General features: G+C 43.4%; 1 protein-coding gene across 2 annotated transcripts in view; it reads right to left on the bottom strand.

Moving 5' to 3' along the window:
- Positions 1 to 13,426, bottom strand: part of Hat1 (histone acetyltransferase 1) — a 54,525-nt gene extending 41,099 nt beyond the window's left edge. Inside the window, exons 1-2 of one of the 2 annotated variants that reach the window (XM_059260683.1) lie at positions 13,305 to 13,426; positions 10,704 to 10,808 (exon numbers count right to left, since the gene is read on the bottom strand). In XM_059260683.1, the coding sequence (XP_059116666.1) occupies positions 10,704 to 10,808; positions 13,305 to 13,311 (112 nt within the window). In that variant the 5' untranslated portion in view covers positions 13,312 to 13,426. Of the gene's footprint in view, positions 1 to 10,703; positions 10,809 to 12,735; positions 12,882 to 13,304 lie in introns of those variants that run through there. The other variant, XM_059260684.1, reaches the window with a different exon arrangement.
- Positions 13,427 to 14,237: the final 811 nt, after the last annotated feature.

The following is a 14,237-nucleotide window of genomic DNA, read 5'->3' as shown; positions in this document are numbered from 1 at the left end:
GGCAACACCAGGCTTCCAAGATGGTTTATTCTGAAGCTGAGTCATATTTAAAAAACTGGCATTTAGTACAAGCACTTATAAAGGATCAGGAAAATGAGGTTCCCAGCTTGGAGCAAGAGACCAATTTATCTCCCATCATATAGTCTTCTGTTACCTCCCATCATACAGTATTCTGTATATGCTGTCAAAATTAAGGCTGAAACAAGTAAGTCAAAACAAGTTTAAAAGTTTATTTAATGTGAAATAATATTCAAGATCAGGTATAATTTTTTAAATTGATTATAAAAAATTGAATACTTGAGTAAAATGAATTAAATTTACAGCACACTTGTGTTAAGTTTCAAATCCTGGACAAATGGCTATGGTGCCTATTTAACCTATCAAAGCAGACCTGCAGCCTCCAGGTTCTCCTGTGTCCCTCAGTCCCTACCTGTAACAGGTTATGGCTGGCATACCCTGCCCTCTACCCCTGAACTCTCCAGCCCAGAGGCTGGGCTGCCCTTCCCTCAGAGGCTCTTCTCTTTATAATCCAGACATTTTGGTTACAAGCCCCTCTTGTACCTTTGGCCTCCTGGCTGCTACACCTGGCTCCCCTCTCTCTCTTCTCTCCACAGGGCCCATTTCAGTCTGGTCATGTCCACTCTGGACTTTCCCAGATACACCTGTCTCTGCCTCTGGCTATGCTCCCCTTTATCTATAGTAAACTTTCTCCTCCACCATACCTAGGAGCAGTCATGTCCTTTCTTTTCCTTTTTATTTCTTTTCATTCAACTAAGCTCAAGTAGTTCCCTTGGATAGAGGACCAGGTCCTTTGGATGGAGCAGCATCCCACCAAAGTTAAGTTGCAGGTTAGCTTCCTTACAGGACAAGGATGCATGGGAAATAAGACCAAAGTCTGCTGCTTCTACCTCTGGCTGTATAGGTCTGGCCAGCTCCAGCTGCATAGGCCTGACCACCTCGGGCTCTATAGGCCAAACAAACAAACATCCTTCTTATGTAAAGATGAATTACTCCTTGTGTCTCACATGATAGGGGGATGGATTCTCTTGCTGAATAGAGGATCTCAGAGTCTACACCCATATCCTAAATATCTGAGAGAGGCAAAGAGCAACTATTCTGCCTTCAATATCTTCTGAACTGACATATGGGAATGCTGTGAACAGGAGAATCTTGTACATAAACCTACCACCAATTGCTGTGGGACCTGCATACTGGTTCAACTGGTCATGCCCTTTACCTTTGCATTCAATTCTTCCTCTTAGCAAAAGCTACTTCCAGGGTCTATGCCCTAAACACCCATGTTCCTTCAATAAAGGAGGATGCCAGATACTGCCATCCAACTTACAACTTTGGAAAGTTACTCAGAATATGCAGTGTCTTTTACAGTTGGTTTTGTATCGGTAGAGTCAACAAAAGATTCTACTGATATTCCAAGAGATGACTTAGATGAAGGAGATTCTCTCCAACCTGGGCTCACCTGTGGTGAGCAGACTATAATCTACTCTCTACCCACATAGAGCTCCAGTGCCAATGCCTACACTCTTACCTTAAAGCCTACAAGAAGTACACTGGTTTTAACAGTGATGTTGGTAGATGTTTTCTAAGAAATTCCAAAAGTCAATATTTGTTAAAGCTCATTTAATTTGGTTATCTTGTTTTATAAATTACGCCTTTAAGCAATCAATCTATTACTAAATAAAACAATGTTAGCCAGGTGGCGGTGGTGCATGCCTTTAATGCCAGCATTCAGGAGGCAGAACCAGGCGGATCTGTGAGTTCGAGGCCAGCGTGGTCTAGAGAGAAAGATCCAGAACAGGCACCAAAACTACACAGAGAAACCCTGCCTCGAAAAGCCACAAAAATAAATAAATAAATAAATGAATGAATGAATGAATGAATGAATGAATAAACAAACAGACAGACAGACAGATAGAATGATGTTAAGAAATATACTTACTGCTGTCAGTATGTACTGACCTAGAGATTTGTCCAGTGGCAGAAAGAGTAAAGAGTTGGCTTAGGCCAGGCGGTAGTGGCTCACGCCTTTAATCCCAGCACTCGGGAGGCAGAGCCAGGCGGATCTCTGTGAGTTCGAGGCCAGCCTGGGCTACCAAGTGAGTTCCAGGAAAGGCGCAAAGTTACACAGAGAAACCCTGTCTCAAACAAAAACAAAAAAACAAAACAAAAAAAAAAAAAGAGTTGGCTTAGCCTTCTTTGTTAATTCAATCTGTGATGTACATTATTTACTACAAATTTGACATGAAGCCATGTGGCGGTGGCACACACCTTTAATCCCAGCACTCTGGAGACAGAATCCAGAGGATCTCTGAGTTTGAGGTCAGCCTGGTCTACAGAGTGAGTTCCAGGACAGCCAGGGCCACACAGAAAAACACCATCTCAGGAAAAAACAAAACAATCAAATCTGACATGACTCCTTTCACCTTTCATGTACTGGCTGAGTGCACATAGTAAAAATGTCAAGATCTTTAAAAGGTTCTTTGATTGGGTTAATTTTAGAAAACTTTGTAAAGCAAATCATTTATTCTTGCTAAAGGAGACACTGTCTCTAGAAGTATACTTTCTATTTTTGGTTGTGAGCCTAGCCTTCTACGGCTGATCCATCTCTCCAGCCCGGAAGTATACTTTCTAAATTGAAAATTAAAAATTATTTCTTTTTGGGAAATACAACTTTGTCTTAATATTTATCTCCTATTCCAGAAGACAATATTACATTGTCTCCTGGAACATAACAATTTGATGTTAACAAAAATATGTATTGTCATGTTTTCAAATAGTAGATATGGTCATTTAAGGTAATAATCCCAATTTTAAAAATTTTTACTTTATCAAATTTTACCTAACCTATAATGTAATACTGGTACTTTTTTTTTTCCTGTTTTTTTGAGACAGGGTTTCTCTGTGTAGCTTTGGAGCCTTTCCTGGAAGTCACTCTGTAGCCCAGGCTGGCCTAGAACTCACAGAGATCCACCTCTCTCTGCCTCCCCAGTGCTGGAATTAAAGGCATGCGCCACTACTGCCTGGCTTATTGGTACTGTTAATATTTAAAACAAATATACAAAGCACATCCTATGTAAAACAAGGAATACCAGTAAGATACTTTCTGTTCAAATTCATTCCTTGGATGCTGCTAGGTTTCACTGACTTCTTTTATAAAGCTTCCAGGTGCTTGTTACGAGTCTGGTATAAACAAATAGCTAACTAGTTACCTTACCACCTACAGAACTTTGGTGCACGGTCTAGCCAGTTCTATTATTGCATTTACCTCACGCTAATCTTGATGTAAAAGTTTTCTCATGTACTTTGTGTCTCCACAAAGCTGTACAATTATTACCTCCTGACTTATGTTCTGGATCTTTGCCAACTGTTAGCCATGGCCCCTTGGATGGAACCTCTTTCGAAGCACTTTTTTTTTTTTTAAAGATTTATTTATTTATCATATATACAGTGTTCTGCCTGCATGTATCCCTGCAGGCCAGAAGAGGGCACCAGATCTCATTACAGATGGTTGTGAGCTACCATGTGGTTGGTGGGAATTGAACCCAGGACCTTTGGAAGAGCAGTCAGTGCTCTTAACCTCTGAGCCATCTCTCCAGCCCCCTTTTGAAGCACTCTTAACTGCTGCTCCCATCACTCTTCTGTCAGCTTTGAAGCAGTTACTGAATGCTCCCAAACTCTTAAAAGCAATTTGGGTGACCTCTAAAAGGGGACTAATGGGACATGGGCCATCCAACTCATCCCTTTTCTTGCCACTCTGGACATTGTTTTCAGGACTTAGAACGAAAACAGCTGGACTGAAGCCTCCTTTGCATCAATTAACCTTTTGGTCTCACCATCTCAGATCAGCTTAACATCTTTCAGGACCAGCTCAACTCCTTGACTGCTGCAGTATTCCACAATTAAAAAGGACCAGATCTGACTACTAGGATGGGAATCTGTGATCTCCTCTATGCACATACTGTTTCCAGGCCAACACATCCTAACTGCTTTGAAACGGGGCCTCCAGACAGGAACCAGACTTCAACCACAAGCCTCCTCCTATGTATGGGCTCTGGTTCCCTCCTCCTCTGGCTCCTCCCCTTGACCACTCCTTTCCACATTATTATCCTCATACTCATGGTTTTGCCCTGTCTGAATGTTTTGCTTACTGAACTTTACCCTCTACCCAAACAAAATGCTCCATGCAAGTTCTCCCAATAGCTTGCACCCCAGCAGTCCGTGTGTTTCCAATACATCAGCAAAACGATCTTTTAGATGCTGTGGAGAAACTCTGGCTAAAATGGACCTTCATCCCTTTCACCCCAGGCCAGATACAACTCTTTACATTAGTCCCCTATCTTCTCCTGCCCCCTTCCTGTGAAGCGCTGGAGCTCCCTGCTACTGCTGCTAGCTCATTCCGATGCAACAGTCCTGGCAATGGACCAGTTACTGTCACCCTGAGTCAACTCTATGCCCACTTTCTCCCACCTCTGTTCCTCCTCATTCCTCAACCTTCCTGGCAAATTTTAGTTCTACTCTGTGATCAAATTATCTGCTTGCAACTGTCTCATAATTATTTTCCAAATCTCTTCAGGACCACAGGTTGGCATCACCTGATCCAATTCAGCCAATCAAATTAAGACCCTCCCCTGATACATGACAAGAGTACCCCCTCTTCAATGGACTCAGATCTATTCCCCCCACTGACAAAGACCCTCCTCTGCAACAAACAGCTATAACACCCCTGCTCTACATTTTCAATATCCTCTCAGAATTAGAAATGATAGTTTCCTGCTAGAAGACTACATTTCCCAGCTTCCCTTGCAGACTATAAGTAATTTCCACCCCTGTAACGGGCCACATCTGAGCTTCCTGTTGACATCTTGGCTATACACATGAGTAACAGTGTCTCCACAGCTGCCTTTTAATGATCTAACATTGGTCATGGTGTCTCTTCACAGCAATAGAAAAGAAACTGACAAAAGTTGGTACCAGGGACTGCGATACTTCTGACAGGCCTGACCATGTTGCTTGTTGGAAGAATGTGGCCCCTGCGACTTTGAACTAGGAAAGCGGTTGAAGGCTTTAGTAGGGCTAACTGGACCATCCTAGTGGAAGCACTGGAAGAGAGCAGTGCTGAGAGCAATGTGGACTATGCAGGCCCTGCTCAATAGTTTTCAGGGGGACCAACATTAGCAACTTGGCGAGAGTCCATATTGGCAAAGAAACGTAGCTTCATTTTGCCATTTTCTTGAGAATCTGCCAAAGACTAAATTGAAGTTTTTGGATTAATGGCAATAGCAGAGATTTCAAGACAGCCTAGTACTGGCTATGCCACATGGTTATTAGTGATGATTATACAGATCTACAATGAAAAAAAGAAAATAGGACAAAAAAAATGTACAGTTTGAGGAGAAAAAGAATAACAAGAAATTTTAATGTTGGAGCCAAATCCTGTGCTCAAAGAGACGAGAAAGATTTAAGGAGAAATAGAATAGAGGGAGTGGTGCCCTGTGGTAGTCTGAATACAACTAGCTTCCATAATCTCATAGAGAGTGGCACTGTTAGGAGGTGTGGCTTTGTTGGAGTGGGTATGGCCTTGTTGGAGGAAGTGTGTCACTGTAGGGACGACTTTGAGGCTTCCTATGCTCAGGATACTTGTCCTGTGTCTCAGTGAACTTCCTGTTGCCTACAAGCCAAGATGTAGCCAGCACCACGTATGCCCTGCACACAGCCATTGTCCCCCACTATAATAGACTAAACTCCTGAAACTGTAAGCAAATCACCCCAATTAAATCATGCCCCAAGGGAAAGACCCCACCCAGCTAAGTTTCCAACATGTTATTTACAAAGGAAAGCACTAAGTCAAAGCTTATACTAATGTAGTTCGGGGAGGGGGAGGTTCCAGACAGGTAGCAGAACAGCTTTAGTGAAGTGTTCTGGCTTCCTCAACAAAAATAAAGGAGCTGTGGAAAGAGGCTTCCTTCAAGGTTAAAGAATGCTGGGGATTTAGCTCAGTGGTAGGGTTAGATCCTCAGCTCCAAAAAAAAAAAAAAAAGAATCCTACTGAGGCCCAGAAAGGTCACTGTGTGAAAGTTTGGATTGTGTTAAAGACCCCAAGATGTTGGAGACACAAGAGCCATGGGATATTTGCTAAGGAGGTTTGCATACAAGATGTGGAACCAGCCCCCAAAAAGGAATTTGTTGCAGTTAACAAAGCTGAAAAATATGGGAGATCTGAAGAGCCCTTTGTCATCAAACACATTGTTAGGATTTGGAGTTTGCCCTGCTGGGTTTGTTTTTCTTTGGTCCAGTATTTCCTCACTATACCTACCCACCCCTCCCTTTGGTAAAGGATATTCTGGGCCACTGTATGTTGAAAATATGTAATTTACTTTATGTATTTTAATTTTACAGGGGGCTACAGTTAAGACATTGCCTTTAGTCTAAAAAGAGACTTTGAACTTTGGGACTTTTTAGTGTTGATACTGTAAAGGACTATGGGGACTTCCAAAATTAGACTGTAATGCATTTTGCATTATGATATGGCTACAAGCCTGTGAGGGTCAGGGAGTGGAATTTGGTGCTTTGAACAATATAGTCCCCATGGGCTCATATATTTGAATGTTTGGTTCCCAGTTCAGGGACTGTTTACGAAGAATCAGTGTGACCTTGTTGGCTCTGGGGTTTCAAAACTTGTCTCTCTCTGACACTTGCTTGTGGATCAGATGTAAGCTCTCAGTTACTGCTCCAGCATCATGCTAACCTGCCTGCTAGCATGCTCCCCAACATGACGATCATGGACTAACACCATGAAACTGTAAGCAAGCCCCCAATTAAATGTTGCCTTCACAGCAATGAGTAGCAACTAAGACACTACCTAGGGCAGACCAATCAACTGACAAATAGAGTCCTTTCCCCTCTTATATGCTCAAAGATATCAAATCTTGAAGTACCTCCTTTTCTCCCCAGTAATTTTTCCTATGATATTCTTGACATCAACATATGAACACAGTGTTAGCCCTCCCTCCCTCTTTTAAAATCTTATCCCACTAGAGACATGGCCCAGTGGTTAAAAGTACTTATTGTTCTTGAGCAGTTTGGCTCCAGCACCCACATCAGGCTGCTTACAACTGCTTATAAATCCAGCTCCAGAGTCCCACACCCTCCTCTCTGGCCACCATATGCTCAGACACAGATGCATAGATACCCATGAATAAAAATAAAGGTCTTTTAAAATTATCTTACAGCTGAGTGGTAGTGGCACACACCTTTAATCCCAGCAGAGGCAGTTGGATCTCTGTGAGTTCAAGCTCAGACTGATCTACAGAGTGAATTCCAAGACAGCCAAGGATACAAAGAAAAAGCCTGTCTCGGCCGGGCGGTGGTGGCGCACGCCTTTAATCCCAGCACTCGGGAGGCAGAGCCAGGCGGATCTCTGTGAGTTCGAGGCCAGCCTGGGCTACCAAGTGAGTTCCAGGAGAGGCGCAAAGCTACACAGAGAAACCCTGTCTCAAAAAACCAAAAAAAAAAAAAAAAAAAAAAAAAAAAGCCTGTCTCAAAAACAAAACCAAAACAACAAAAATTATCTTCTGATAAGATTAGTATCTGATAAAGTGGAAGTCAATATAAAGCAAGATGAGGAGCTAAAGAGAGGTTATGTCCTTATTACCAGAGAAATACTTTATAACAAAGAGTTATAAATTCATGGATAGGGATGTAGTTCAATTGGTAGACTGCCTAGCATGCACGAAGCCCTGGGTTTGATTCCACAGAATCTTGACTTGGCATCACACACCTATAATCCCACCACTGAAAAGGTGGAGAAAAGAGTCAGTAATTCAAGGTCATCTTGACTACATATAAGTCTGAGGCCAGACTAGGCCAAATAAAACCCATCTCAAAAAAAATAAATTTAAAAAGTCGCCGGGCGGTGGTGGCGCACGCCTTTAATCCCAGCACTCGGGAGGCAGAGCCAGGCGGATTTCTGTGAGTTCCAGGCCAGCCTGGTCTCCAAAGCGAGTTCCAGGAAAGGCGCAAAGCTACACAGAGAAACCCTGTCTTGAAAAACCAAAAAAAAAAAAAAAAAAAAAAAAAAAAAAAAAAAATTTAAAAAGTCAATTCATTAACAAGACAACAAGACACAAGTGTCAACCTAAGGATTATAAGAATAGTGGTTCTCGGAATAGTGGTTCTCGGGCTGGAGAGATAGCTCAGAGGTTAAGAGCACTAACTTCTTCCAGAGGTCCTGAGTTCAATTCCCAGCACCCACATGGTGGCCCACAACCACCTGTAATGAGATCTGGCACCCTTTTCTGTATACATAATAAATAAATAAATATTAAAAAAAAAAAGCATAGTGGTTCTCAACCTTCCTAATGCTGCAATCCTTTAATACAGTTAATACCAAAACATTATTTTTTAAAAATCCTTTTTTAAAATTTATTTTATTTTATGTGCATTGGTGTGAGGGTGTCAGATCCTTAAAACTAGAGTTACAGTTGTGAGCTGCCATGTGGGTGCTGGGAATTGAACCTGGGTCCTCTGGAAAAACAGCCAGCTTTTAACCAATGAGCCGTCTCTCTAGCACCATAAAATTATTTCCATTGCTACTTTATAACTGTAATTTTGCTACTGTGATGAACCATAGTGTAAATACCTAATATGCAGGGTATCTGATATTCAACCCCCGTGAAAGGGTCATTCAATCCCCAAAGGAGCTGTGACCCACAGGTTGAGAACTACTGGACTAGAGGATGTGTAGCTCAGTGATAGGAATACAAATTATCAAGAGATTAACATGGGGCTGAAGAGAAGGCTCAGCAGCTAAGAGTATTTGTTGCTCTTGCAGAGGACCTAGGTTAAGTTCCCAGCACCGACATGCTGGACCTAGGTTAGGTTCCCAGCTCACAACCATCTAGTTCAGGAGATCTGACCCTCTCTTCTGATCTCCTTTGTTCAGTAGAGAATGGAGACAGGAAGATAACTGGGCTTGCCAGCTGCCAGCCTAGCAAGAAAAAAATGAAAGCTCCATGCATAGGGAGAGATCCTGCCTCAAAGGAATAAGTTGGAGAGCGATAAGGGTAGAACACTCAATAAATATCCTGCATGTGCATCCACAGACACACCATGTGCACATGCTACAAACACATATAGACTTCTGATCACACCCTACTACACATATGAAGACAGCAAAAAACATTTAAAAAAATCAAAATCAACGCTGACAAGGATATGGAAAAATTGGAACTTTGTTCATTATTTGTAGTATGTAAAATGTATGTAGTATGTAAAATATCGATAACAGTATGGCATGGCAGTTCCTTTAAAAATCACAAATTTAGCTGGGCTACTATAGTAGCACACACCTTTAATCTCAGCACTCTGAGTTCGAGGCCACCCTGATCTACTAAATGAGTTCCAGGACAGAGAAACCCTGTCTCAAAAAAAAAAAAAAAAAAGAAGGAAAACAAAACAAAACAAAAAAAACAACCCCCCACCCCCCCACCCCCACCCCCGCCAAAAGGAACAGCAACTAGCAATTACTAAGTATTTTCTACATGTCAAGAGTATTTGCATTGAACTTCATAACTAAAGTTGAATACTATTAACTACATTTTAGAGAGGAGGAAACTAAGGTATGGAAAGCAATGTAATCAGGATTCACAAATGTTTATTTTTTTCTACTTAAGCACACAATTTTAGTAAACTTAATTTTGCCACCAACTAATTTTGAAACATTTCTACTGTGCACAAAAAGCAATCCCATGCCTACCCTCTTCATACATTTAGCCTGGGGTAATGATTCTCTACTGTCAGTCTTTATGGATGTCTTTTCTGAACGTTTCATACATTATGGTGGCTTTTCCTGGCTTCTCTTACTTGGCATGTTCTGAAGTTTCTCCACATTGTGGCAGGTTTCGGGACTCCACTTTTTTTAACTGTCAGACAGTATTCCATTGAATAGTCAGAGCATACTTCATCTGTTTACCAACTGGTGTTTTATCTGAGTTGTTTACACCACTTGGCTACTGTGAATAATACACCTACTGAGTACTCACGTGTGTTTAGATGAACAGCATCTTCACTTCTCTTGAACAGACACCTAATAGAACTGCTGACTCATACATGTAATTTATGCTTATTTGTTTTTTAAAACCAAGCTAAAGTTATTATCTTATTTGAGATACTTACCACTAATATATGAACTTTTCCCCACATCCTCACCAACACCTGCTATTGGCTATCTTTTTTTTTTTCTTTAAATTGTGCTCTATCTGCATGAATGCCTGCACACCAGAAGAGGGCATCAGATCTCACTACAGATGGTTGTGAGCCACCATGTGGGTGCTGGGAATTGAACTCGGGACCTCAGGAAGAGCAGCCAGTGCTCTTAACCTCTGAGCCATCTCTCCAGGCCCATCTATCATTTTCAAAAGCAGGAAAGTAAATATTACTAAGAAGCTGAGATTACATGTACCTGTGAATTTTTGTCACAGTATCTTTCCCATGTGTTAAACTGTCATCTTCCATCTACCCATTGCACGGCCTAACTCAAGACTGCCTAAAACCTAAACGTTCACACAGGCAGGAAATACCAGTTGCGTAATTATTCTTAACATAAAATTTTATTTCAAATTTTAAAAGGCTATGTTATATAAACATTCAGTTGCATACATTAAATCATTCTGAAATTACATACGTACCTAATTTCAGTTCAATCGCTGTGTTGGTATTACATTTGTACTCAGCCAATTTCTTCTCCACTGCACTCTTGTATTCTACCAGAAATTTCTCCATTGCACCAAATCCTAGAAGAGGTTTTAAAAGGTTGGCTGAAGGTGATTTAAAAACCTACAAGCAGGATTTTTATTTGAAGTGGTCTAAGGATAAGATGGAAAACATGGTACAACAGTACATATCACTCTCCACGAACCCTGCAGTAAGTATACTGCATATGAATGCCTCATAAAACAGAAAACAAAACCACTTTTGAGCCAGGCCTTTAATTCCATCATGCAGGAGGCTAAGACAGACCTGAGCTAGAGGCCAGTGTACCCTGCATAATGATGTCCTATTTCAAGAAATCTCTATGTTACAGAAATTACTTTTAAGTATGTAGTACATCAGCCCCATTTCTCCTTCAATAACTCAAGCTAAGGAAGAGGCTTAATTGAAGGGCACCAAAGGAGGAAGTGGTGGGGCTCAAATTTGAATTTTGATGTAATTCTCATTGTACAGTAACTCTTTTTTTTTTTTTTTTTTTTTTGGTTTTTCGAGACAGGGTTTCTCTGTGTAGCTTTGCGCCTTTTCCTGGAACTCACTTGGTAGCCCAGGCTGGCCTCGAACTCACAGAAATCCGCCTGGCTCTGCCTCCCGAGTGCTGGGATTAAAGGCGTGCGCCACCAACGCCCAGCGTACAGTAACTCTTTTATGATACCAGGGTACTTCAATACCCTACTTAACAGATTCATCTGGTAGAACACGTGCAAACCTGAAACTACATAGTTTGTTAATCCAGCCTATCTATGAAAGTGGAGTGTTTAACATGTAGTGATACAATGTGAAGGCACTAGGTGGAAATGCCACAAGAAGCTACTCAGCACTTCAAAAGATAGGTTACTGTAAAAAAGAAAATAAATCAAAACAGTTCAACGGCAATTTAAACTTCTGTTTGTTCGTTTTTTTTGAGACAGGGTTTCTCTGTGTAGCCCTGGCTGTCCCGAAACTCACTCTGAAGACCAGGCTGGCCTTAAACTCACAGAAGTCCTCCTGTCTCTGCCTCCCAAGCGCTGGGATTAAAGGTGTGCATCACTGCCCAAACCCTCTGACTATTCTGATCAAAGACTAGGGAATGAGTCTCAGGAGGTGAGACAGTTGGACATGGGGCACAGTGCTGAGGAGGAGGGGGTTGGGTGACATACGCTCTCAGGCCCCTCTTTGATAGTTTTCTAACTATACATTCCTAGAAATGGAATTAAATAAAGGTGCTAAGGCTGGGTTTGCACCACAGGGAGAATGTGTGTCTATCACATTTGAGGCTTAGTTCCTTCCCCAGCACTTTAAAAACAATACATTTCATTGTTTTTAATTTTATGCATTTGGATATTTTGTCTGAATGAGTTTATGTACCACATGCATGCAGAGCCCATGGTGGCCAGTAAAAGGCATTAGATCACCTAGGACTGGAGTTACAATTGTAAGCCACCGGGTGGGTGCTGGGAATCAAACATGGATCCTCTGGAAGAGCAGCCAGTGCTCTTAATCACTGAGCCATGTCTTCAGCTCACAATACCCTAATTTTTAAAAGTAAGTGGCAAGCACCTACAGTCATCAAAGGCAAGATTTCCCAACTTCGTGGCTGGGGCATGCCATATTTAAAATATTCAACATGGGACTGAGGATGTAGTTTGCTTGGGAGAGTGCTTGCCTGGCATACATGAGGCCCTGGGTTCAATTCCCCTATCACACAAAACAGTGAACCTAACCAGCAAATAGGAATCATTTAGGGCATCCTAAAATCATCTCAATGTAATATAATACGTTGTGTGAACCAATTCGTGGTTTGTCTGTATTCTTATTTTTCGCTGAGCTAAGGATTGACCCTGTGGCATCATGGATACTAGATAGGCACTTTACTACTGAGCTACACTCTCATCCTTGTAAATATACGTCTTACACACTGAAGTCTAGAAGGCTCAAATGAATGAACCAGAACACGAGACCACTACTACATACAGTATGGAAGTCCCACTCGAAGAGATAAGTTAGGCAGTGCAAAAGCGTCTTTCTCAAAGGACATCTAAAAACGATCTCAGGAATCCTGAAGGGTCACAGAGCTAGAGTGTGCCCTGCACCAGGTCAGAGAAGCACTGCGCTCGCACAGAAGTTATTGGACCGGGGAGGGAGGGCAGGGCCCTGGGAGGCTGGGGGGTCGGGGAGGGCGGGAACCGGACCCTGTGGACTCCATCAGAACCGCAGTGGGCAGAGTGAAAGGGGGAGAACAGGCCCCGAGGCATACCGCGCTTCACCAGACGAAATCGCCCGCTCCGCCCCGGGTTCGCCGACCCCCCGGCCGAGCCCGGTGGCCCACGGAAGGCGCGGAGCGCCAACACTGGGGGCGGCGGCGCCGAGCGCGGCCCACCGGGAGCCAGCCTCCGACGCTCGCCGCCTCGCGGCACGGCGCGGCCTTCTGGAACTTCGGCTAGAGCTCGAAAGTTCCAGGCGGCCACTGTCACAGCCGCCCCGGCGTTCTTCTCCAGCGCCACCCGCCTCCTCCCCTTGCTAAACTTTTCCCGGGAACTTACCCGCCATTTCCGAGCTGCGAGCGCCCGCGGCTGAGGAAGGACAAATCAACCCGCGCGCTCCCGGGCCGGAAGTGACCGCACTGGCTGACGCATTTCCCCCGCCCAGTCTCGGGGCGGCACGAGCCAATGAGAGGAGGAAGTCCGCGGCGCGCGGCGGCGGAAGTGCCTCGGGAGGCGGGGCTAGGACCGTGAGAAGGCGCGAGCGGTTGCCTAGCCACCGCGAGGGCGGACGTCGCCGCTGCTGGTCTTCGGCGCCCCATGGCTGCCGCTGCTCGCTGGCGGCTGGAGACTTCCTTGGGAATTAACGTTAATTCTCAGACAGCTTAAGGAGGGTTTTCCCTCGCCCTCCTAGAGGTTGAAAATCCTTCCCTTTGACCGAGCGCATGTTTTTATGTGGAGGTTTCATTCCGCCCAAGTTTTAAACTTTTTACTTGTTTCTACTTTTGCCATAACCCATTTTAAATCGTTTTCTGTATGTATTTTATTCGTACTTTGGAGCTGGTTATCCAACTCAGAGTCATGCTTATGCTGGGCAAAACGCTTTGCCACTGGCCTATTATAAGCTCCCTTATGATTTCAATATGATAAAAAGTGTCCTATTAAAGAACAGTGTCCTATTAAAACGGTGGTGGCACATGTTTTTAATCCCAGCACTCGGGAGGCAGAGGCAGGCAGATCTCTGTAAATTTGAGGCCAGCCTGGTCTACAGGGCGAGTTCCAGAACAGCCAAGGCTACACAGAGAAACCCAGTCTCAAAAACAAAAGATTTATTACCTTGGCTTATACGGTACAGTTGGAGAGGTTATCTCACTGCAAAGGCCAAGAACCTAGTAGTTGTTCAGTCCACAGAGATAGGAGCCGCAGCAGTCCCAATCTGCCCCTGGAGACCTGAGGGATTCCAGGAGAGCTGCTGGGTTCTCTGCCTATGGAAGA

The sequence above is a fragment of the Peromyscus eremicus genome, chromosome 4, assembly GCF_949786415.1.
Source record: "Peromyscus eremicus chromosome 4, PerEre_H2_v1, whole genome shotgun sequence".
Classification (NCBI taxonomy): Eukaryota; Metazoa; Chordata; class Mammalia; order Rodentia; family Cricetidae; genus Peromyscus; species Peromyscus eremicus.
Note: the sequence above shows the minus strand (reverse complement) of the source record. Positions and strands in the feature narration are given on the sequence as shown.